The sequence below is a fragment of the Populus euphratica genome, unplaced genomic scaffold (assembly GCF_000495115.2).
Source record: "Populus euphratica unplaced genomic scaffold, PopEup_1.0 scaffold802.1, whole genome shotgun sequence".
In the NCBI taxonomy this organism is placed as follows: domain Eukaryota; kingdom Viridiplantae; phylum Streptophyta; class Magnoliopsida; order Malpighiales; family Salicaceae; genus Populus; species Populus euphratica.
Window position 1 is genome coordinate 160,827 of NW_011500325.1, and position 25,225 is coordinate 186,051.

The window sequence follows — 25,225 nt, forward strand, 5'->3', positions numbered from 1 at the left end:
TTTGTTAAACTACAAGGACTAATTAATTATGTTGTGCAATAATGTGATTTAAAAGAAAAGACTAATAAGCAGAAAATTGAAAAGAGACAGTAGAAGTTTTACAATGGTTCTACAATGGTTCAACAACCTAAGGATAATAAACTCTCAATTTTTGTAAATGCCAGTTTTTATACCTTTTCTTTTATTATTTTTCACAATGATTTTAAATTCTTTCATGGAAAATTGACATGCCATCGAATTTTAAAAAAAATCTCCAAAACTCAAGCAATGCCATAGAATTCAACCTAGAGAGAATAAAAAGAAAATCTGGAAAAAAAAAAGAGGAACTTTCATGGACCAAATTGAAAGAAACAAAAGTTTGAGGTGCAAAATGAATGGAAATAAAGACATTGGGGACCAGTGACAGACTTCTGTAACGTGAACAATGCTACGAATAATGATATTAAATATCAATATCATGATAACTATCTAGGTGGTGGTCAAGTGATAAAGACTTGGGATCAAGGGGTTTGTTCCCTCTGTGGTCTCAGGTTCGAGTCCTTGGTTGCTCATATGATGGCCACTAGAGGCTTACATGGTCGTTAACTTCAGGGTCCGTGGGATTAGTCGTGGTGCGCGCAAGCTGACCCGAACACCCACGTTAATCTAAAAAAAAAAAATCAATATCATGATTCATGAATATGTACCTGCTCTCAGCGAGGCATTTATTGAGATGCCGTTTCAATCATATCTTCGTTAACTAGTTGTTTCTTCCTTCCCAGAAACTCACACGATTAACGATAAACTTCCATTTCAGATAATTAATGAGATTTTCTTTTTTTGTGAATTTTTTATGAAACACAACGTGTGAAACACGCAGTTTGCTACTCTATAAGAAGGGGGCATGTCCATGAAGTGTTGCTCCCAAAACATAGAGCTTGAAGAAAAACAGGATACCCTTGCACGCATTGACACACCTGCAATATTTGCCTCTGTTCGCAAAGATTAAAGAATGAGGACCCGAGCCATTAAACCAATTCAAACAGCCAAAAATGTTGAGAATGTTCTGAGCAGCAGCAGTGCTGATGAAGAGCAGCAACCTTTGAGTCCAATGGCTCGAATGTTTCATGAACCCGACTCCAACGTGTACATCATTATCATAATCGGCTTTCAGACCAAAATCAATCCAGAAGTTATGAGAGCAAATTTGGGGAATACTTTGCTTAAGCATCCTCGTTTCTCTAGTTTGCAGGCAAGTTCTGGTCTTTTTTTTTAAATCCGTGAGTCAATATCTTTGAAATATTATAAACAGTTGCCATTGGTTTGGGGAACAGGTGCATGCACTAATCGTACGTGTTTTTTGTCGCCTTTTTCTTTTGAAATTTAACTTCATCGTACACTAATAATTAATGATTAAGAGTCACTCTTACATACAATTTCTTATGGTAACGAAGGATCGGTATTTGAAACCAAACTTTTAAGTTTTTTTTTTTTCTGTCTTCTCATTAATGATCTTAAACATTTATATGTAACAGGTTCCCGATGAGAAACATGGGGGGCAGCTCAAATGGGTTAGAACAGAGGTTGACTTGGACAACCATGTCAAAATCCCTACAATTGACCCAAATATGGACTTTCCTGATATGTACGTAGAAGATTACGTCTCTAATTTGAGCAAAACTAAGATCAGTATGTCTATACCTATGTGGGATCTTCATCTCCTCAACATCAAAACATCTAATGCTGAATCCGTAGGCATTCTCCGAGTCCACCACTCCATTGGAGATGGGACGTCTCTCATGTCACTTTTCATGTCTTTTACCCGCAAAGCATCTGATCCTGAGGCGCTTCCAACACTTCCAATCTCAAAGAAACAGAAACCCTGCAGTTCTAGTGGAGGACTTCTCCAACATTTCATCAAGCTATTTTCGGTGTTGCTGATATATTGGAATACTTTGGTTGATGTTGTTATGTTCTTAATCACAATCTTCTTCCTGGACGACACAAAAACGCCCCTCAAAGGTCCATTAGGCGTTGGTTCTACTCCACGGCGAATTGTTCATCGAACTGTGAGTTTGGAGGATGTTAAGCTCGTCAAGAATGCCATGAATGCTGTAAGCCATTTACTATATATCAAACTGTCCTCACTGTACAAAATAAAACAAAGTGCTGATATATGTTTCGCATGCAAATTACCTAAATTTTGGTATTCCTAACATTACTCTCATGAACACATTACATTTTTATATTTTTTTTGCCAGACAATCAATGATGTGATGGTGGGAGTCACACAAGCAGCTCTATCTCGCTATCTCAATAGAAAATATGGTAAGCAATTTCTGAATTTAAATTTAATGCCAATTTCACTTCGGTGTAAAATTATGACCTATAACCTTCAAAAACAATACATAGGCCTATATATAGCCATCTATAAAACGATTTTAGAAAATATGCTCTTAGCTGGACTATATGCCAAGTTGTCAGGTAAATTAGATTTTAAACGGCTACCTACAAATAAGGTAGGAAGAAACATTAAATTAGTTATCTTTGGAGCATCTTCAGCTTTGTAAATTAATTTTATTCGGCAGGTGAAAATAAGAAGGATGGTGGAGGGGCAGAAGGAAATAGCAATCTTCCTAAGAACATTCGTCTACGAGCAACATCATTCGTGAATTTAAGGCCATATCTAGGAAATGAAGTGAGTACGGCAATTTCTTTGCCTTTACTTCGCTCCTTTTCATGCTATCTGTTTCGCCTCGAGGGATTCTTTTTGCTCCCTTGGCGTCTTCTGTTAACCTACTTTGGCTTCTAAGAAAACTAAAAAAGACAAGAAAATCCAGGAAAGAAAGTGAGGACTACAAATATCATGTGAAGAAACGTCATGATCCTTGATTTCTGTGTATCTATTTTTTCTTTAATTTCTTTCTATATATAGAGTGTTGCTGAGAAGACGGAAAGTAGCAGCAACGTGAGGTTGGGCAACCTGATCGGCTACGTTCTCCTCCCCTTCACCATTGCACTACGAGAGGATGCATTAGATTATGTTCGAAGTGCTAAGGCAACTGGAAAGAGGAAGAAAGCTTCTCTTGAAGCAATATACACATATTTCATGGCAAAAACATTTCTCAAATTATTTGGTACTAAGGTAAGATGAATCTTCTAGGAACAGTCAATTCTTTATTATTGATCATGTACAACGTCAATAGATGTTTGGGGGCTTAAAAGAAAATACATTCCATTGTTGTCGCAGCTGGCAAGCTTCCCAACTCAAACTACATTGTGGTTCTCGAACGTGGCTGGTCCCTCAGAAGAAATCACTTTGTATGGTCATCAAGTGGCCTACATAGCTCCTACTTGCTTTGGGCAACCTAATGTAAGTACTCGATATATTATGTCTACGAGTAAATTACCATTAATATTAGTGACAAACTTTTGATTTTTTGTTTTAAAAAGAAAACAAAAATATTAATTTAGTTTTCTTTTATTTGGTATTAATAAAATTTATGTATATATTACCAAATTGGATGGTCCTAGACCATTGTAAATACAAATTTAGTAAATCTTTTTCAGCAATCAAATCTAATGACTTTTAATTAATAATCAGTTAATATATAGATAATGTTTTCCTTGATCATATCAGCTAACAATCATTGACGTGTGTTTCTAAATATTGAAATACACTGCATGCCATGCAAATCATCTCTAATTTGAAACAAAGAAGGTCTCAGAGATTGATGGTTAGGATTTTGAAAATCTGAAGATTTCTCTTCATAATCTCTTAATCAAATTGTGTATGAATATTACTAGTGTTAACATATAAATATTTTTTTTCAGGCTTTAATGATTCATGTTGTGAGTTATGCCAATAAGATGAACATCATCTTATCAGTTGACGAAGGGATAGTTCCTGATCCTCATCAACTCTGCCATGATCTTGAAGAATCTCTTAAGCTGATCAAAGACGCTGTCATTTATAAAGGGCTGGTTGATTGTCGTGTTTACTAAATATTGCTAGGATTAATGATAATAAATTATGTCAACAGATAGTTATTTCAATAAACTTAGAAGTGTGTGGTTGGAATTGTGCAAGCCTAGTCAACTAAGAATCCCTAAGTTGTGGGAGTCATGATCAAGATATTGATCGTGTTTATTTCAGTTTGTTGTATCGTTGGATATGCTTCCACTAAATTCACATAGTGGTAGTTAGTTCCTACTTGAAATCCAAGTCTGTTTACTTATTTAAGTTGTAATTTTTCTCATCAGTTCTTAACTAAGGAAAAACTTCAAATCATCTTATCCATCTATCTACTGGTAGCAAGCTTAAGTTTACAGTTTGAGTTTATCCAACATCTCGTATCAGAGCCCCCACTCGGCCTAAGTAAAAAATCTCACCAAGAAGCAGTAGCTTTTGTCCTTGCAGTGGCAAGCATCCTTGGCATAACTACCATAAAACTAACGAATACAAACGGAATCTCTGATGATTGTTTTTTATTAGTATTTTGTGGTGATTTTTACCAATAAAATTTCATTTATTGTTAATACTATTGGTAAATACCAACAAAAATATTATTTGGGTATATATATATAGAGAGAGAGAGAACCTCAAACGGAATATAAAAGATTTAAAAAAAAACAAAACAGTGTAATAACATTGAAATTTTAATTGACAATTTTACCGATAAAATTACACTCTTCGATAGTCAGCAGAGAAGCCAGCCATTCCACTCTTCGATGGTCAGCAGAGGTTATGATTACAAAATCTTAGCGATATTACTGGTGGAGTGGTTGTATGATAATGCTAATGTCGGCAAGGTAGAAGATCTCATGAACAGCTTTTCTGAAACATGAGATGTTTTTAAGATTTTGAATATGGGATTTGGCTAGAATTGAACTATTCAAACGTGAAAAAATAAAAAAAGTTTAGAAATCAGGTCTTTTATCCCTGGCTACAACACATTAGCTCAGTTGCTTCTTTTTTCTCTGCTCTTCCACAAACCTTATCTCCATATCCTGTTTTCTGCTTTTTGTGCCGTCAACAACAACGAGTTTTGAGAAGCCATAGCTCCCCTCTTCTCCCCACTTTTGGTCTTCAAAATTAACAATAAAATTACCGGAATCTTTGGATGAATTGGTTTGATACTTACATATGCCATTGTTAGTTAGCATGATGATGAAGGCTTTAAGCCTAAAGGGATGTGAAATACACTTTGCTGAGGAGATTAAAGATTTCATTAGGTGGTGGTTGCTAAGTGATAAGAATTTATGATTAAGGGATTTGTTTTTTCTGTGATCTCAGGTTTGAGTACTTAATTGCTTATATAATGATCACTGGAGGTTTATATGATCGTTAACTTTAAGGTCCGTGAGATTAGTCGTAGTACGTACAAATTAGCTTAGACAACCATATTAATTTTTTTTAAAAAAAAGATTTCACTAATGCAATGAAGAAAGTTGCACAAGCTATATTAATGACAAACCCCCGGGTTAGGACAGATGAGGAAATTTTTGAAGCAACGAAGAAAAAGGGATCGGAAAAGTTCAACTTCTCCTGGATGCGGGCTCATCCTTATTCAATCGGAACATTTTTTGCATCTTCACATTCTTTGCGCATGCAATGTTAGTCAAGAAAGATGAAAATTTGATGCTTCTTGGTGAAATTGGAACTACCCATTAGAGTTTTAGGATGCTGACTAATTGAAATATGATGGTATCTATGGCTAGCTTATAACTTACCTTTAAATATTATGCTGCGTTGAATGACCATTTCATATACTCCTATGTTAAGAGTCTTGAAATTCCAGATTTTGAGGGATAAAGTTAATCCGTTAAATAATTAATTAATTTTTTAGTTCAAATAATACAATATATTCTTCTTGGTCAAGGTGCCCGACTGCTTGATATAAAAAACTTAAGTAGCTAGTATTAGTTGGTGATATATGATAAGTTAAGTCTCGTAGCTAAGCTATAATAGCTAGTATTTATTAAAAAAGAATTTATTTAATAAATATAAAGACTATGTAATAGTAAAATTAGTAAATTTATAGAGAGAAAATATGATGATATTTAAAAAAAATAAATTTGAAAATATTATAAATCTTGAGTTTAAAAAATTAATTGTGTATTTATAATTAATGAATCTTTTTTTTTTAAAGAAAAGACTACTATATAATTTTATGTTTATGATATATTAAATTATATTTTATTTAAAATAATATATGTTAGAATAGTATAAAATATCAAGAGTTTTATATAAAACTAAAAAAATTATTAAAAAAATATTAAGCTTGGAAACGTTACTAAGCCTCTAAAAGTGCTTGCCTAGCACCTCCAGGAAATTAAACACTTTGATTGAATGTATCCATGTGTTATGCCTATTCCAATAACGGATGATTACGTGGCCCAGCATCCAAAAAAATTGGATCTGCATAACACCGGTGCCCAGTTAAATCGGGATGCTGGCGCGCCAACCCGCACAACCATTTAATTGAGAGGTTGCTGCCGGCACCACCAATTAATTAGGGGTGCTGGCGCCTAGTACCCCCAGTTGATTGGGATGGTGCTGGCGTGTCAAGTACCCCCAATTGGTGAGGGTGCTGGGCGTGAGTTCAACATCCACATTAATTGTGTCCAAAAATTAATTTGAGTCTAGAGGCTAACTGTCGATTCAAATATTTCAGGCAATAACCTGAACATATGTTTTGGAAGGTTTTTTTAGTCCATTTTTTGAAGTGTATTTTTGGGACTATTGAATTTTAAATCTATTAATAACCCCTCAAGTTTCGTGGTATTAATATGACAAGAGTTGTAAAAAATCAATTGTGATGACCAGTTCATTGAATTTTATTTTTTTAGATAAGAGGAGATGAAATCTTAGATATTAAATTAAAAAGACCGTGTGTAGTGGTGTGCATTATATTTTTAAAAAATTCTAACCATGTAAAAAAAAACTTTAAAAAAATTATATTTAGAAAAATTCTAAAGAAGATAAGATGATATATAAAAGATTTCATATTTAGAATATTTTTTTAAGAGGTTAGAGGAAATTTAAGAAGAAAAAACTTATATTTATTTTATTTTTTTTAAGAAGCTAGTGGAAACACATTAAAGATAAGTCTATACTTAAAAAATATTTTTAAAAACTAAGGGAAATCAATGAGGATAACCTATAATAATGCTCGTATTTCAAAAAAAATCTAAAGGATTGAGAGAAACAATCCAAATTTATGTCTATACTTAAGAGTGAGAGTTGTGTGGGGGAGGATTTTTCATATTGAGTCACCATTTTGGATTAACAACTCTATGCTATAATGAACATTCCATGCATGCTTCTCGAATTGATCAGGCTATCAAAATTATCCATAATTATTTTTATGAAAATATAGTTTTCAGAAATTTGAATGTTCAATACTTGTTTGGATAAAGGAGATCCCCTCCACTGATGGGACATGTAGTCATTTTCTTGGATATGCTCATGCATACACATCCATTAGTTCTTAGAGTGTATTCATTGAACAGTGCAATTAATATGAATAGTATATAAAAGCAGGATTTCCTTACTTTTTATTAATCGTGTTTCGAATATAAAAATTATGTGGAACCTATGCACAGTAAATCAATTTTTTTTATCAAACAGCTACAAACTGTATTTTAATTAAAATGCAGCTGCAGCCGCAGCCGCATAAATAAATACCCTCTTAATACATTAAGCTTTTAGGAGCTCGAGGAGTTTAGCACAGAACGATGATTATAATAACTAATGTCTATCCCATGATAGCTAGGAGGAGTACGTTTGGAGTATTGACTTTATATATGAGTATTATAATGGCATGAGTGACCTCTTGAGGGACTTTTAGGATTTTTATTATGTTTAGACTCTTTGAGTAGTGTGATAATTTATGGGTATCGGGTGCAGCTAGTGGTCATGGTGCTAGGGTATTGTGTGTTGCCAAGGGTGTCAAGATTTGTTCGGGTGGAAATTTTTGATTTTGACCTTAGATTGACAACATGGTCTGAGTGAGGAGTTGTAAGTGATTGTTAAGGGTTTCGTTAAGTAGAAATGTTCGTTGTAATGAGCAAATTTGTCTTGCGTCCTAACTCAGGTTTATCTTGGTTATATATGAAATGATTTGGAAATGTCAAAAAAAGTTTTAGAAACTGATGATTTTTATTATCAATTCCCACATATGACATCAATTGATGAGTTTCAAAATCCAAGATGTTGAGAAATAAAGTTAATGTGTTGGATAATTAGCTAATTTATTAATTCAAACAATTTGATTTGTTATTTTTAATTAATATATTTAGCAGCTTGATATGAGTTGTAGTTGATAACTCAATCACGTGAGGGTGTATACCTAACACCCTAATTAATGATGTCTAGATCCAATAATGAGTGTTGATGTGCCCTAACACCTAAAAGATTGAAAATAATTGGACCAGATATAATATCAAGATAAAAAATAAGAAATGTTCACCCTATTTAAGTATTTTTTATTTAAAAATATATTAAAATAATATATATATTTAAAATTTATTTTAATATCAACACATCAAAATTATTTAAATACACTAAAAAAATATTAATTTAAAACTAAAAAAATTAAAAAATTAAAAGTGATATCTAACGATCAATTATTCGGGAGGGTGTTGGATGCGCGCAGGCAATAATCTGTGCATGTTATACTTGGAAAAGGTTTTTTTTTTAAACCAATTAAATTAAATTAAATTTGATTTGGATCCATCAATATACTAGTTCTTAATAGCAGTGCGGATTATCGCTGCGATATTCTATTATCCAAAGGCATTAATCCCAGTTTGATGCTTTGAATCGGCGTTCGAGGAGCCACACCTGCCTCTCTGGACACCTAGACAAGCTTTGCAATGTATTGAACTACTCAAGTTCTGTTTTTTTTTTTTTAAAAAAAAAATTAGTAACTGCTGGCATGGTTGGAGAAATTAAGCTAGTTTTGCTTGTTGCCTCGTATCTATTACAAAGTATTACTATGAAACAAGACCCTATGGCCAGGGCATGCATGTAACATCTCCTCCATCCATCAGTCCATGTTCTCTTCACTATACATCGTTCAGGCATCTGCCATTGCAAGGTGAATGACACAAAAGGTGCGAGTTCCTGTTAATTGTCTAGGTACATACATGGTACCTATCAACAATAAATAAATAAATAATCAACATGGGCAATGGGCAACATGGAGAAAAATTTGACAACGGAAAATTTGAACACAAACTTGAAATTTATGGTTCAGCGTCTGCCTTCTTCTCTAAAGTGTACGTGAAGATATAACAGCTCATTCCATTGAAGAGTAGAAAAAGAAAAAGGATGGATTTCTAATTTATTCCTGAAGACTTCATCAATATAGTTACAAAAGACACAGAAAATCATACAACATTCACGTATTTGTGTGAGACAACTATATGATCAAGAAACCATTCAAAGAACATGTTTGGATATTAAGACTTTCGAGAAATTTGTACGAAATATTTAGCCACCACTGATGGGAGGTATGATAGCCAACTCATCCTTTTCTTTCACGATTGCTGCCTCGGTTGTGTATTCCTCGTTTAGAGCAAGAACTATACAACCACGGATCTCTTCCAAGCTAGGAAACCTAGCAATAAGCTTATTCAAACAATCGCTGGTGGTACTACCAGATGACACCTCTAATTGCATATCAGCCAAGCCAGTTACATCTCGAGCTCTGGCAAAGAATAAGACCTTTATACTAACTGACGAACCTTCACTTCCCACTGGTTCCCCATCTGTATTTTCAGCCTTGGCTTCTATCATGTCCACAGCAGATGAGCAGAATGGATTACTGCAAATGAAACATGCCTTCACAACAATGAGATTGCAATTTCAATTTCTGAACTGATGGGCACTCAAGTTCATTCACAACAGGTGATGGAAAACATTAAGAAAACTGAACAGAACATCTTACTTGCGCTCAACTACATTCAGCTAAAAACAACGTAATAGTGCGGCATGCTCGAGAAATGTTCACACAAAATTTGGTATACAATAACTTAAAGGGTATACAATAACATTACTTGCAGTACAACCTAAAAAAATTCAATCCAAATTGGATAGTGTCAGAATCCAAATCCATTACTGGGTTTTAAGAGAAATTAGGGATTGCACACTGTTAATCTTAGGAACAGCCTCTCTATTTCACTTGTAGTATTAACAGGGCATTATATCACAGGGGTTACATGATCTCCATCACCATACTGCCATCCCATGAAAGGAAATTTTAGCCATCTAAATCTGTCATCCCACATGACTGAAAAAGTACTGCTATTGTTTACTCCTTTTCACTTGGTCAAATTCATTGATAATGGAAGTTTTTCCCCTCAACTTTTTAGTATCTCAAATGCCAAATTCAAACCGCTTAATATACCTAATGAAGTATGGATTATGATCACCAGTATAGGTTACATTCTTGAGACTTGATCACCTTAAACTTCTATTAGCATGTCCCAATTTCAAACCCAATTTCAAACCTCTCTAAAAGATTCATGACAAAAAAATCATATAATGCCGAGATTCTGGAGTCATTTCCATGCAACATTTGAAGTAAATCTGGGAATTTAAGGAGTGGGGAACACCTGGAGTCATTTCCATGCTTTAACTGCTTTTCTTAAGATCGAATATTCTGGCACTTCCAGGCAGACCCATGATCCATATTAAATTTTACATCTCTGCTCATATTCTCAGCTTTAAAACCGAGATTCAATTTCTTGATATTGCGATTTCAAAGTATTATCAACTTTCCAAGCAAGCAGATCTCATCAGCCACTACACAAGGAGCAAACTTGGCTAAAGCCGAGCACTGGGTCTCAAATTGACTAAATCCTCCGCAATAAAAGAGATTTGAGTTGCAATCTAGTCATACCCAGTCCTTTCATTCCTAATCAATACAGAATTTCAAGAGATCTCCCTTTCAAGGAAGCTGCAAATTAGCTGTCAGGTCATGTGACAGAAAACACACAAAATACAGATGCCCACTCATCCAAGTGAAATATTCATCTTCATCAGATCTTTTTGGCAGTAGCCATGCCCAACATCCATTTACTGCCAGCTCATTGGTAAAGCGAGAGCTTGAATCCTGATTTCTGATAGCCCCCCCAATAAGCACCAGCCAATGCAGGAGAGATCAAGCTTAAAAGAAAAGTAACCACTCTAGCATCTAGTAATGCCGTCAATTCTGCTTTCTTCTGTTCACTGATACTTGTCTTAAGGCTTCATCTTCAACTGATGGACAACTTCGAGTATTATGTATAATAGGAGAGTTTGCTCATAAGTAAAATTCATAACATCAGGTTCTTTCTCCAACCTAGTGATCCACATGATTAGCGTGTTTGGGAGTGTGATTGCGGTTGCTTTTCAAAATGCTTTTCACTCAGAAAAATATGCTAATAATGTTTTTTTTTTAAAAAAAAAATTATTTTTGAGATCAACACATCAAAATGATTTGAAAACATCAAAAACATATTAATTTAAATCAAAACAAAAAAGAATTTCAAACTTTTTAGGAAGCACTTTTAAAAAGCACTCCCAAACACCCACGTCTCAAGGACTTCTCAAAGGTGCTGCTGCTATTCCTATTTCAGCAAGTAATGCCGTCAATTCTGCTTTCTTCTGTTCACTGATACTTGTCTTAAGGCTTCATCTTCAACTGATGGACAACTTCGAGTATTATGTATAATAGGAGAGTTTGCTCATAAGTAAAATTCATAACATCAGGTTCTTTCTCCAACCTAGTGATCCACATGATTAGCGTGTTTGGGAGTGTGATTGCGGTTGCTTTTCAAAATGCTTTTCACTCAGAAAAATATGCTAATAATGTTTTTTTTTTAAAAAAAAAATCGTTTGCCCGGTCCATACTACATAGAAAAAAAAAAAAAAATTCTATCTTCTTGGAAACTACAGAAAACTTGATGATTATAAGAAGCACGGGTTTTTACATGTTTGGAGCACACAATTTTTCCCAAGTTACATCGTGGATCATGCTAGAGGTGATTCAAGCATAACAGAAAGAACTATTCATTTCTAGTGCTCAGCAATTATCCTAGGACAAATACTTGAATACCTCTGAGAGTTACTTTTCACATAATGACCTGCGAGTTCCATCCCGAGATATTTCTGCGAGTTCCATGATCCATCTTCAGTTTAAACCTTTTTCAAAACGTCAGCTAATGCATTTCCATGACTCCCTGTGTGTTCATCAACATTAGACAGGTCTAAATGATAAAAAGAAAACAATCTGCCTATGTTTCTGCTTGCGTTCATATCTTCACCAGCTCATTGACATACCAAGGAGAAGATGCATGGATTTCTTGGAATATAACTATTGAAATTATTGACTCTTCAATCCTCTCAGAAGCGCTCGTGTGATTTCTTCATCTCTTTCAAGCTCATCATTTATGAAGGTTTTTTTATTTGTTTAAACATCAAAATCAGGCGAGTCTTTTGGGCTCTTTTCTTTTGTCACAAGACTTTGTTCTTCGCTAATTTACTGTTTGAAAACATGATTCTACTGCACTCCTCTGTGCTGGCTAGAAAATTCTATAATTTTTAAGTTAATACATATAAGAGAACAAAATAATGTATAAGAAAAACAATAGAAAGAACTAGTGTGAAGCAATGAGTTTGAATGGCTTAAATTTCCTTGGCTTGGAATTTTCTGGATTTTGTTGCCTGGGATTTAATTGCTTGGCTTGGATTTGAATTGCATGGGATTTCCTATTAGTTGCTTGAATTGGATGACCTAAAGTGAAAAAGCTTTTTTTATTAATTTAACTTGAGAGGGAAGAGAGGGGAGAGTAACCTGCTATCACCAAACTTCAAAGCAGAGAAGGCAGAGAGAGAGTCAGAGAGAGACTTGGAATCGATGTAACGTTAAAAGACCAAATTTAGGACTAGACCTGTCTTTATGACCCAACTAAGGCTTCCTTCTTTGGGCCTGTTTTCTTTGAATACTATCCCTCGTTTGCCCGGTCCATACTACATAGAAAAAAAAAAAAAAATTCTATCTTCTTGGAAACTACAGAAAACTTGATGATTATAAGAAGCACGGGTTTTTACATGTTTGGAGCACACAATTTTTCCCAAGTTACATCGTGGATCATGCTAGAGGTGATTCAAGCATAACAGAAAGAACTATTCATTTCTAGTGCTCAGCAATTATCCTAGGACAAATACTTAATACCTCTGAGAGTTACTTTTCACGTAATGACCTGCGAATTCCATCCCGAGATATTTCTGCGAGTTCCATGATCCATCTTCAGTTTAAAACTTTTTCAAAACGTCAGCTAATGCATTTCCATGACTCCCTGTGTGTTCATCAACATTAGACAGGTCTAAATGATAAAAAGAAAACAATCTGCCTATGTTTCTGCTTGCGTTCATATCTTCACCAGCTCATTGACGTACCAAGGAGAAGATGCATGGATTTCTTGGAATATGACTATTGAAATTATTGACTCTTCAATCCTCTCAGAAGCGCTCGTGTGATTTCTTCATCTCTTTCAAGCTCATCATTTATGAAGGTTTTTTTATTTGTTTAAACATCAAAATCAGGCGAGTCTTTTGGGCTCTTTTCTTTTGTCACAAGACTTTGTTCTTCGCTAATTTACTGTTTGAAAACATGATTCTACTGCACTCCTCTGTGCTGGCTAGAAAATTCTATAATTTTTAAGTTAATACATATAAGAGAACAAAATAATGTATAAGAAAAACAATAGAAAGAACTAGTGTGAAGCAATGAGTTTGAATGGCTTAAATTTCCTTGGCTTGGAATTTTCTGGATTTTGTTGCCTGGGATTTAATTGCTTGGCTTGGATTTGAATTGCATGGGATTTCCTATTAGTTGCTTGAATTGGATGACCTAAAGTGAAGATGTTAGGCCGGAGAGGGAACCCTATATGCTTGGGGGGCCTCTCCCAAGCGTAGGGGAATTTGTTTTTAAAATATAGTTTTTACACCATCATTTTAAAGTTTTTTAAACAAAATTATTTGAAACACTTGACCAACAGAGGTAAAGGAAAGAAAATAGTTGTTGTTTTACATAGGTGATGTTATATGTTATGGCTGCAAGAGGGAGGAGTGTTTGTTGTTTTATGTATGCCATGTAACCTTGTATTGTGCCTCCAAGAGAGGTGAAAATTGGATTATTTTGCTTGTTATTACTGCATAGTGTATTAAAAGAAGTAATATAGCAATAAAAAAGACAAGAATAAAAGTAAATTATATAGATAGCGTGTGCATCCAAGAATACATTTTAATGGGAAATTTCCTATTAGCGTTCACAGAAACTAAGAAAGATAAAACTAATCCTTCTTAATCCAATTTTGAAAATAAATGTCCCCGTAGAAATATAGTATATTACTTGGAAACGATAACTGTGTTTTCTTAAATTTCAAAAATATTTTTTATATTTTTAGATCGTTTTGATATGCTGATTTTAAAAATATATTTTAAAAAAATTATTTTGATGTATTTCTAATTTGAAAACACTTTAAATCACAATAGCTACCACAACTCCAAACAAGCCCATCAACTCAAAGTCTCAAGTTCAACCTGTCATAATCCAATTTTGAGTTATTCTTTAAAAATCATTTTTTTTAAATAAAACCAAATAATAATAATAACGGCTGGCAATAAGGAGAAAGCAAACTAAGAAATCAAACTATAATTTTTGAAGGAAATTAAAGACTTAATTGTACCACATTATGTCCCAAAATAGAGAGAAAACGCAAATTCAAGGTCAAATTAAATGATTACTAGACGAATTTGCATAAAAATTAAGTCCAAAGACATAATTAAATTTTTAATAGGTCAATTTGATTTAATTATGAGTCAAATTAAATTTTAATTATGTTTAAGAATTAATTTGGGTTCAATTGAAGGATTTAATTTAGTGTAGGGACTTAATTATACTTTAAATGGGTCAAATTAATTTTATTTGAGGCTTAATTGGTGAAAAATTAAGTTTGAGAGTCTAATTTGAGCTTAATTGAGTATATTGGAATTTTAAGAGATCAAATTTAATTTTATCAAGTTAATTGATTGAAATCAAGGGCCAAATTGCAAGAAAATTGAAGTTTTAGAGTCAATTAGGGGTGTAATTAAATCAAATTTAAAGAGGGAGGATTGAAATGAACTATGCCAAAAAAAATCTCTAGTACTGTTTATCTTCTTTTTTAATTATTTGAAATAATTGCTCAGGTTACCTATTTTGTTGTTGCATTTAATGTACTTAACGTCCATAAAATTTGCTAAAAATTACATGGAACTAATCACTAGATATCCCTCTACGTCTAGGTATGGTCTTTATAGCTCACTGGCAAATAAACAGATATGGAACCACCCTAAAGAGATTAGCTCAGGCAGCTTGTAGCTGTAGATTTGACAGTGCACTATGCTTAATTTGAATCAACAGTTAAGATCATTTTCAACTAAATTAAAGGCTAATTTTTTTTCCAATGTAGACAAGATTTTTCTCTTCCACCCCTATAAAGATGGATTTGATGGTTTCAAGGAGGAGAAAATCGGGTACAAATTCAGCCAAAAAACCAGCCATTTTCCCTTGTTTATGCAATTTTGTCTCTCCTTTTTGCAACCCTTCCCGTTTTCCTCTTCTTTTGTTTCCTTTGCCACCTACCTCCACCGCCACAACTGGCTTTACCACCATCATTTCCATCAACCCAGCTCCTTATTAGTGGTAGAGTAGCCATCGTGACCTTCTCTCTCTTCTCCTTCTAGTCTTTCTCTCTCCTTTACAACATTTTCTTCTTCCTCCATAGTTGACTCCAGTCACCATCACCTCAGCTGTCGCCTCCTGAGCCACCAGCCAAACATCCTCATCACGTCCACAACCTCCACACCACACAACTTTCTCCTCCCTATTTTACCTCCTTTTTTGTCAAGGTTGCTGTATGTAAAATTCATTTTTACATGCAGTTCTTGATTAATTAACTTGGCTTTGGACCGGGCCAGTTTTGCCCCAGCCTAAATGGGTTGGCTAGATTCGGCTCGGTCCTTATTTAAAAAAAAATCAAAAAAATTTCAAAAATCATTTAAAAAAAAATTTGTGATTTTTCTCACATATTTTTCTACCAATTTTGCATAATATTGAGTTGTATATTTACATTATAAAATAAAAATCTGGTATTAAAATGTCTGGTTTTCTCTGAAATATTTCAAAAAAAATTCAAAACGTTTTCAAATAGGAAAAAATATTTTGTTGCGTCCGTCCAAATCCTAAAATTTTTCCAAGTATATTTTTCATAAAAAAAACAAAAATTGCATCTTTTTCATGTTTTAAAAAATCTAAAAAAGGATATCATAATCAATTTATGAATATCCATTAGGATTTGACCAACATGTCAAAATCGTTTTTTTTTAGGATCTAGATGTAGACTTTAATATTTGTGGGGTGTAAAATTACATAAAAAGTACACCCTCAGATATTAAAAATACAAGCTATAGAAATACAATGCTAAAATTCAAATTTTAGAACGGTTAAGATTTAACTTCATAAGGTAGAGACTCTCTTACGAAGAGATATCTGCCTTGAGCCTTAAAAAAGACTAACAAATAAAATCCTAACTTAGAAAAAATAATTAAATAACAATGCAGCTTATCTTAAGTAGGGTGTGCTAGAGTGATGTGTCTTCTCTTTGCACAACTAGTTCCTTACTTTGACATTCACAGAATATAAGTTTTTAGTGACTATAATATTAGATAGTGATTTCTAAACATTAATCATAATTCTATGATTAAATCTAAAAACCCTTCTTAACACGCACCTTATGGTGGAGGCACAACAAAGAGCCTCCATCATTGCCAGATAACGTTGCAGCATTAGCGACCCTGCGACACAACCTATACCTCATAATTTATATTTTAATGTAGATTTTATAGGACATCTAGGATTAAGTTAAGTTTTTTACAAATAATTAGAATTGTTTCGAGTCAATCTAATATAATATCATTTTAATATTAAAAAATATTATTTAATATGTCACCATCTTAACATTATAAAAATAAATATATAATAATCTGTATCATTAAATTTTAAGTTTATTTTTTTTTCTAAAAAATAAATTAAAAAATGTATTATTAGTGCCTTTATATTTTTTTTTTCAACTTAAAAACAAAAAACATGTGCCCCACCGATCTAGCAATCCACTACATCTACTTAACAACTAGACAAATTTTCTTTTGTTTCTACAATTATGCAATTCAGATTTGGCAACTTCACATTAGTTTTCTTGGCGCTAGTTAACTTATATAGTATAAATTTAGCCCTTTATTTTGTATAAATATAGCCTAAAAAAGTTTATTTTCAAGCAATAAATGATTTTTACACATTGTAAATGATCTGACTTCCTTGAATCTGAACTAGAAGAAGCATTTAGAGATGGTTGAACTGCTGCCATATTCTGATCACTGCCTTCATTATTCTGCTCTTAATCATCTTCTAAAAACGTTGCTGCTGCTATCCTTCATTGCTCCATTTCCATAGTTGCTCTCCATCAAACTGAACATCTCTTGACGTCGCCACCGTTTTAGTGATAGGATTGCAAACGGTGTAACCACAAGAAGTCCCTCCACGCCCTAGCAGAACGCATTTCTGACTTTGATTTTCAAGCTTAGTCCTCGTCTCTTCTTGTATTTTGACATAAGCAGCACTGCCAAAAATTATCAAGGGATACACCTTTCACTGTAAAAAAAATGATTGGTGGGTTATTTTATCAACACTGTTTGAAGGGATCCTCCAACCATATGCAAAACTGAATTGGAAACTCTTCTGCCTTTGTCACTAGTTCTGTTGATGGTGATAGTCATGAGGTCTCGAGAATTTCTGATGCAGCATGTACGATAAGAAGCTAGGGCTTCTCAAACTCTAAAATTATAGTCTAAACTATAGATAAAACTCTGTTTTGAAAAGTTCTAAATATCAATAATCTGTAAACTGTTTTGAAAATAACTTACAAACCGTTTAAATAAGTGCTAAGAATCCTAAAATAACTAGTAAAATAAAGAACTCGCTCTTGATTTTGTTAGGCAGAACAAGAGTGCTTGAGAGGAAGGAAAGCACTTTAGAAGTCAGGGAACAACATAAAATTATGTAGAGAAGAAACAAATTAGGAAGAGGAAAGGACCAAAGTGACCAGCAAGGCATGTATATATGTATTGCAAGTCAGAATTCCGGTTTGCAAAACCTCACACGGAAAACAGAGTTGGGAGCAGAAAACACATGTAGAGACAGAATCTGAAGCCAACTTCTGAACAAAGAGATCAGCAACTTGGTGCAAGTAGAGCAGTGTAAACTAACCTGAATCTTTGTTGAACCATGCAAGGTGCGACAGGAGAGGCTTTTTAATGGGATGAATAGTGCTGATTTCCCATGTAATTCCCCAAAGCATTTATTTCAGTGCCTCTTGAATCGGTTTCAATCATTAGGGTCGTTCCAGATAGATACTGCATTCGGAATTCCAATTTCCAAAGCTTTAAATGGATAAAAGATGCCAAGCCAGAAAAAGATATGTGGAGAGAAAATTTTAAGCTTTCTTCTGTAGAAAGAGATCATCAGCAACTTAGCCTACGTGGAGAAGTGTAAACTAACCTGAATCTTTGTTGAGCCAAGCAAGATGCGATCAGCAGACGAGGTTTTTTGCTGGGATAGAGAGTGCTGATTTTCAATGTAATTCCTTAATGCATCTATATCAGTCTCATTTGATTGGTTTGAATCACTCAGAGTCATTTCGGCTTCTTCAGCATTAACCGCAGTCACAAAGGAAGGATGCTGACCTTAGGAATGTGGCATGATCATGAATTATCATCTTCTGCAGATAGCAGACAGACCCCACACTTGATCACATTGCAACTCTTTAAAGGATTGTTGTTCCTATCTTCCGAGTAGAATTCAATTACTACCTCACTGCATTTTCCAAACAAATAACATTCTTTAAATTCCAAACATGGATCATACCCTAAGAACAACATATCGTTTGAGACTTCTCGAACATGCTCCCCGTCAAACCAACCACCAAAACAGCTTTGAAGATGATGATTATCCCCATATTCGTTCTTGATATGATATATACAATTAACTTGGAAGCCATAAGAGCTTTTGAACAAGTATCCAAAGTCAACAACAGCACACAGAACAAAACCCAGGAACTGATTACTAGCACATTGTGACGGCAGCTTAATTTTTAAAGAAAATCCCTGAGTTTGATTGACAAACCAGTATGGAACATTTCTTCCTGGGAAGCAAACACTAGATGTCCCGGGCAGTACAGATGGCATCTGTTTCATTAAAATCATGACACAGTTTTAACATGACAGATAAACATTAAAAATTAGAAGGTAAGCGGGAGAGAAAGAAGGGAAGACAAAAATACCAGTGCATACAATCTTTTGGCGTAAACCTTAATTTTCCTCAAGGAATATTCAATGATGTCGTTGCATTTGCATACAGTTTTGTCATGGAAGCCAAAGCAGTTAGTAAATAGGAATTCAAAAATATTTCCCTCAACCTCAGTTGAATATATGCCTGATACACCGCTCACCGATGAACAATTGTGTGCATCTAGAATCGTTAGTCTTGGTGGAAGGGTAGGGATATGTATAAGTCTAAAGCAATTCCTTAAAAAAAGGGATTCCAGCTTAAGGAGATCTGAGAGTATTGGTAGCAGAGTAAAACTATTTCCACTGAGATCCAGTACTTCTAGTGAGGATAAGCAGGAAAAACTCCCAGGCAAGCTAAGTACGTTGCAATCGTTCAGATATAGCTGACGCAGGCGATGTAATTTCACCTCTCTCTCATTGAAATTCAAAAGATTCTGAACCTCAGGGAGCAAGTTGCATTCAAGATTTCTGCAGTTTTTCATTTCCAAGCGAGAAACACTTGCTAGAACTTTGATTGTCCAGGGTAATGCTGTTATGGCTGTTCCATCTAAACAAAGGTAAGTCAAATATCCATATTGATCCACAGAAGGGAAAGTCTGGAATTGGGAGCATCCAAAGAGGTTGAGTTTTTTCAGTGAAACCAAGTTAAAAATACTACCAGGTAGAATCTCAAATCTTGTACAGTTTTGCAGACTCAATTCAACAAGGTTGGACAAATGCTCAACTGATGAAGGAATCTCTCGTATTGCTGTCCCATCCAGATACAACTCCTTAATAGTCACTGGAAGCTCTGGAAACTCCGTGATGATTGTGCACCCAGAGAGACTGAGTTTTTCAAGAGATGCCAACCTAGAAAAAGTACATGGAAGATTCTTGAGCCTTTTGCAACCCATTAGATCCAAAGAAAAGAGTCTTGAAAGGCGATCGATGGAAGACGGAACTACTTCTATTGCAGTTCCACTCAAGTAAATATATCTGACTTTCTCTGGAAAAGCTGGAAACATGGTGATATTTGAGCAGCCTGACAGATCAGCAATTTCAAGTGACTTCAACGAACATACATCCTCCGGAAGATTCCCAAGTTGCTTACAATCCCTCAAATTCAATGCAACAAGTCTACTAAGATGCTCAATTGATCGGGGAAGTTCTGGAACTGAAGTCTCATTTAAATTTAAGTACTGCACATTCTCCGCGATCTCTGGATAATTCTTAAGATTTAAGCAGCCTGAGAGGTTAAGAGTCTTGAGTGATTTCAAATTAATACTACTTGGCAGGCTTATAAGGCTTGTACAGGATCTCAGATTGAAATCGGAGAGTTTGTCTAGATATTGGATAGATTGAGGAACTTCTGTCAAACTTGTACAGGATTGAAGATTCAAACTCTCGAGATTTGCAGCCTGTGAGAGGTCTGGGATTTCTGTTAGATGCTTACAATTGCTGAGGTTGACCTCTTTTAGATTCACAAGATTCTGACAGAAATAATCGTCAAACATATTAGTATCTATATCTCTAATAATGTATGCTTATTTGTAGTTGTCGACATACCTGGTTTCCTTGCCAAAGTTGTTCAACCTTGCTTGAAGATATATTAATTTCAACAAGGTTCTGCGGAATAAAATTGAACGGCAAAGATCTCAAAGGGTATCCATCCCAGCGGAGATACCTCAACTCATTGGAAATAGAATCCAGGCCATGAGGAAGGAGCACTTCACTATTATTTCCGAATCCTGAATTATAAACTTTGAGCAATCTAAGATTATACATCCTCGCAAACGCTCTGGAACTCACCTTCATTATCTTTTTAGAACTATCCAAGTCTACGGATATCCCTTCAACGTTTTTAGTTCCCTGAAACATCACAGCAAAGGGAAATCATGAACAGTGAGATAAATTAAAGAAATGCATAAAAGGAGGGGAGAAACTTATGCATGAAACTCTCACCAGATTTCTGGTCAGCACATCATACACATCATCAAAATGCCACAATCTACTGCGTTTTCCTGGGTCATTGACTGATTCCATGCTGACAATTTCATGGGCCATATGCTGCAACAAATCATGCATCCCTATCTTGTTTCCAGAAATAGTGACGAGACACTTATCGACAAGAACACTAATTCCTATATCAGCTGAAAAGCCACAGCCATCTAGTATTCTCTTTGTAAAATCAATGTTCTGCCCTTTAAAAAAACATGCAATATCGAGAAATATACTCTTCTCTTCTCTATCAAGTGCATCAAAACTTATTCTCAACACAATATCAACTTCTTTCTGAGGAAGTTTTTCAACCTTGTTCAATGCACTTCCCCATACTTCTCTCGTTCTGCCAAGTAGAAAGGAACCTAAGACTTTAAGAGCTAATGGATTACCTTTAGCGTAATTTAGTGCCCTCACAGACAGCTCCATATAATTGTATGGGGGATGATTATCCTTAAATGCATGCAAACTAAAGAGATGAAGAGCTTCCTGGTAATTCAGTCCCCCAACCTCAAATATTTTGTCTGAATATTTCTTAAGGACCTGTTTATCTCTAGATGTTAGGATGATTCTACTTCCTGGACCAAACAAATCACATCCTCCAAGTAACATTTCAATGTGATCTACATTATTCACATCATCAAAAACAATCAGAACCTTTTTACGGCAGATCCTGTCTTTAATGAAAGGGTGCCCAATACGTGGGGTGCGAATATGTAGATATTCTTCCTCTGTTATTTTAGAGAAAAGTTCATCTCGCATACGAAATAATCCTCCATTCTTTTCTGATTCCTCCCTCACATTTGCAAGAAAATAGTGACCTTCATATTCCCTTGCGATCTTGTTGAAAATCTCACCAGCAATGGTTGTCTTACCAATACCACCCATGCCCCATATTCCTACAACACACACCTCTGGTAACTGTGTACATAATAAGGCTTCGATTTGCTTCATGCGTGAATCCATTCCGACCAGGCCCTTCAAATCACTTGAGGATGCATAATTCAATTTCTTCAAAATATGTTGCACAATTTGATCCACGAGTCTCGACTCAGGCCTGCCAACATGGAGGACGAACAGATATATCAAATAGTACCCCAAAGAAACACAATCTTTTCTTGAGGTTGGAACTTTTGTCACGGATTCCAATTGCCATACATTATCACACTACATACATGTGAAATCTAATCCCAATCACTTGCAAGAAATTCTTTTTATAAATTTACAGATGCATGGAAAAACTATACTTTATGCTCATTTGGTAACATTTAGAAGTCACATAACAAATTATAAATCTCAAAACATATGCTTCTGAATCCAAAAATATGATTGTTGTTGGGAAAATTCGGAACAACCGGACACCAATTTACCCGGATCAATTCAACGGAATACAATTACAATTCACAAGTCCCAATTCTTTCCCTCTTTGTGCAGTAAAACAGAATCAAACAATGATGAAAAATAATGCAAATAATCACAAAATCAACACCAAGATTTTTAACGTGGAAAACCCGATGCGGGAAAAACCACGGGACCGTAGTCCACCTAAAAACTTCCACTATCAACAAATAATAGGTTCACAATCATTCTTCCTCAGATTCAACTAAGGGATACAACATATATATCATCAAGAACAACTTATTCTCGGATTACAACAAGATTAAAGGAGAATTATTTGAGAAAAACTCACAAAACTGACAGCCCCGTTTTCTGTCAAAACGGCCAGCTTCCACACCACCAATCTTCGATCCAACCGTTCAGAATGAAGATCAACGTGTCTAGAAGCTGCTGTCAAAATCTCAGCCCGATCCAACGGTGAACGAGCTGGAAATCAAAGAAAGAATGAAGGCTGCTCTGCTGCCTTTTCTTCTCTTTTTCTCTCTTGATTTTCTTCTCCTCTCTTCTCTTTTCAAATCTTGTGCTACAGTACCCGAACCACTTAATTTTAAAGTGGTCAGCTGCCTCTCTTCTCATTAAATGTGGTGGTCCCACTATCACATGGTGTGGGACCATACACAACAAATCTCCCCCTCACACACCATGTGAGGAATTCGCCATACCGGCGATCAATATGTAAAATTCAATTTAGGAGGCTCTAACAAGCCTGCTTCCTTTCTGCAAAACTCAAACTTCTCTCTCGGTAGAGGTTTGGTCATCATGTCAGACACGTTGTCATCAGTATGGATCTTCTCAACAACGAATGACTTCATCTCCATAGCATCTCGAATCCATTGATATTTAACCTCAATGTGCTTTGATCGAGAGTGAAAAGTAGGATGCTTACTGAGATGGATTGCACTTTGACTATCACAGTGCAATACAAAGTTCTCTTGAACTAGGCCAAGTTCATGCAAGAACTTCTTCATCCATAACAACTCTTTGCCCCCTTCAGTAAGAGCAATATATTCGGCCTCTGTAGTGGATAATGCAACACATTTTTGCAACCTTGATTGCCATGAGACTGCTCCCCCTGCAAACTTCATCAAGTATCCTGATGTGGACTTTCTAGAATCAACATCACCAGCCATATCTGCATCTGTGTATCCATCCAACATAGGTTTATCATTACCAAAACATAAACCAAAACTAGAAGTACCTTTGAGATACCTGAGTATCCATTTCACTGCTGACCAGTGTTCTTTACCGGGATTGGAGAGGAACCGACTAACCACACCAACTGCATGAGCTATATCCGGCCTTGTGCAAACCATGGCATACATCAAGCTACCAACTGCGGATGCATAAGGAACCTTTTTCATCTCATCTTTTTCTTCATCACTTGAAGGACACTGCTTAAAACTTAGTTTAAAGTGGCTTGCAAGTGGAGAACAAACAGGTTTGGAGTTGCTCATGTTGAATCTCTCAAGTACCTTTTGAACATATCTCTCCTGAGATAGCCAAAGTTTTCCCTTCTTCCTGTCACGTGTGATCTTCATACCAAGAATCTGTTTTGCTGGTCCCAAGTCTTTCATTGCAAAAGACTTGCTCAACTCTTCCTTCAACATCTGAATCTTCTTAGCATCATGGTCAACAATCAACATATCATCCACATACAACAAGAGAATAATAAAGTTTCCATCTGGAAACCTTTTCATAAATACACAATGATCAGAAGTGGTCCTGTCATAACCATGATCCACCATAAAAGAATCAAACTTCTTATACCATTGTCTTGGAGCTTGCTTTAACCCATATAAGCTCTTTTTCAACTTACAAACTAGCTGCTCTTTACCTTTTGCTTCAAAACCTTCAGGCTGCTCCATGTAGATCTCCTCATCCAAATCACCATGGAGAAAGGCAGTTTTCACATCAAGTTGTTCTACTTCAAGATTCAAACTAGCAGCTAAGCCAAGCACAACTCGGATTGAAGACATCTTGACCACTGGTGAAAAGATTTCTTCAAAATCAATACCTTTCTTCTGTCCGAAGCCTTTCACAACCAATCTTGCCTTGTACCTTGGTTGTGAGCAATGTTCATCAATTTTCAACCTGAACACCCATTTGTTCTTGAGTGCTCTCTTACCTTTAGGAAGCTTCACTAACTCAAAGGTATGGTTTTCATGCAAGGATTTCATCTCTTCTTGCATTGCTTTCAACCACTCACTTTTCTTCTCATGTGACATAGCTTCATCAAAGCATTCTGGCTCTCCCCCATCAGTGACCAACACATACTCATGAGGAGAATATCTGGTGGAAGGTTGGCGAGGTCTAGCTGACCTTCTCAATTGTGGCTCATCTGAAGCTTCCTGCATAACCTGTTCAGGAATAACATCAACATCATCATTAGTTGCTTCAGGATCACCAACTAATGGCTCAATAAGAGAACCACCA

General features: G+C 35.2%; 3 protein-coding genes across 6 annotated transcripts; 1 reads left to right on the plus strand and 2 right to left on the minus strand.

Annotated features, from left to right (window-relative positions):
* The first annotated feature begins 762 nt into the window (after nucleotides 1-762).
* Nucleotides 763-23,002, plus strand: LOC105113629 (O-acyltransferase WSD1-like). 3 transcript variants are annotated; one of them, XR_839999.1, is made up of 9 exons: nucleotides 764-1,231; nucleotides 1,515-2,093; nucleotides 2,241-2,307; nucleotides 2,568-2,677; nucleotides 2,915-3,124; nucleotides 3,230-3,352; nucleotides 3,814-4,101; nucleotides 20,806-20,816; nucleotides 22,992-23,002. XR_839999.1 is itself a non-coding variant. In XM_011009879.1 (7 exons), the coding sequence occupies exons 1-6, from the start codon at nucleotides 992-994 to the stop codon at nucleotides 3,349-3,351; spliced, it is 1,320 nt and encodes a 439-aa protein (XP_011008181.1). In that variant the 5' UTR covers nucleotides 763-991; the 3' UTR covers nucleotide 3,352; nucleotides 3,814-4,279. The 3 variants fall into 3 exon arrangements, 2 of the variants coding, with proteins under 2 accessions (XP_011008181.1, XP_011008179.1); XM_011009879.1 differs by lacking the exons at nucleotides 20,806-20,816; nucleotides 22,992-23,002 and having other exon boundaries at nucleotides 763-1,231; nucleotides 2,915-3,116; nucleotides 3,814-4,279; XM_011009877.1 differs by lacking the exons at nucleotides 20,806-20,816; nucleotides 22,992-23,002 and having other exon boundaries at nucleotides 3,814-4,279.
* On the minus strand, nucleotides 9,301-12,882 carry CNX7 (co-factor for nitrate, reductase and xanthine dehydrogenase 7). 2 transcript variants are annotated; one of them, XM_011009875.1, is made up of 2 exons: nucleotides 12,825-12,882; nucleotides 9,301-9,812 (listed from the first exon to the last, which is right to left on the minus strand). In XM_011009875.1, exon 2 carries the CDS (start codon nucleotides 9,782-9,784, stop codon nucleotides 9,479-9,481), a length of 306 nt encoding a protein of 101 aa, XP_011008177.1. In that variant the 5' UTR covers nucleotides 9,785-9,812; nucleotides 12,825-12,882; the 3' UTR covers nucleotides 9,301-9,478. The 2 variants fall into 2 exon arrangements, with proteins under 2 accessions (XP_011008177.1, XP_011008178.1); XM_011009876.1 differs by having other exon boundaries at nucleotides 9,301-9,829; nucleotides 12,825-12,871.
* On the minus strand, nucleotides 17,329-23,610 carry LOC105113631 (protein SUPPRESSOR OF npr1-1, CONSTITUTIVE 1-like). Its single transcript, XM_011009881.1, has 6 exons — nucleotides 23,495-23,610; nucleotides 21,359-22,451; nucleotides 20,963-21,265; nucleotides 19,411-20,886; nucleotides 18,339-19,315; nucleotides 17,329-17,723 (listed from the first exon to the last, which is right to left on the minus strand). The coding sequence occupies exons 1-5, from the start codon at nucleotides 23,608-23,610 to the stop codon at nucleotides 18,833-18,835; spliced, it is 3,471 nt and encodes a 1,156-aa protein (XP_011008183.1). The 3' UTR covers nucleotides 17,329-17,723; nucleotides 18,339-18,832.
* Between the last annotated feature and the right edge of the window lie 1,615 nt (nucleotides 23,611-25,225).

Excerpts from the sequence above, each read along its gene's own strand:
- LOC105113631 (XM_011009881.1), bottom strand. The coding sequence starts at position 23,610 with ATGGAGATGAAGTCATTCGTTGTTGAGAAGATCCATACTGATGACAAC. Across the intron at positions 21,266-21,358 it reads ATGTGCTGACCAGAAATCTG|GGAACTAAAAACGTTGAAGG; the intron begins GTGAGAGTTTCA and ends GTGATGTTTCAG. Across the intron at positions 19,316-19,410 it reads CCAAAAGATTGTATGCACTG|ATGCCATCTGTACTGCCCGG; the intron begins GTATTTTTGTCT and ends TTAATGAAACAG.
- LOC105113629 (XM_011009877.1), top strand. The coding sequence starts at position 992 with ATGAGGACCCGAGCCATTAAACCAATTCAAACAGCCAAAAATGTTGAG. Across the intron at positions 2,308-2,567 it reads CTATCTCAATAGAAAATATG|GTGAAAATAAGAAGGATGGT; the intron begins GTAAGCAATTTC and ends TTTATTCGGCAG. Across the intron at positions 2,678-2,914 it reads GGCCATATCTAGGAAATGAA|AGTGTTGCTGAGAAGACGGA; the intron begins GTGAGTACGGCA and ends TTCTATATATAG.
- CNX7 (XM_011009875.1), bottom strand. The coding sequence starts at position 9,784 with ATGATAGAAGCCAAGGCTGAAAATACAGATGGGGAACCAGTGGGAAGT.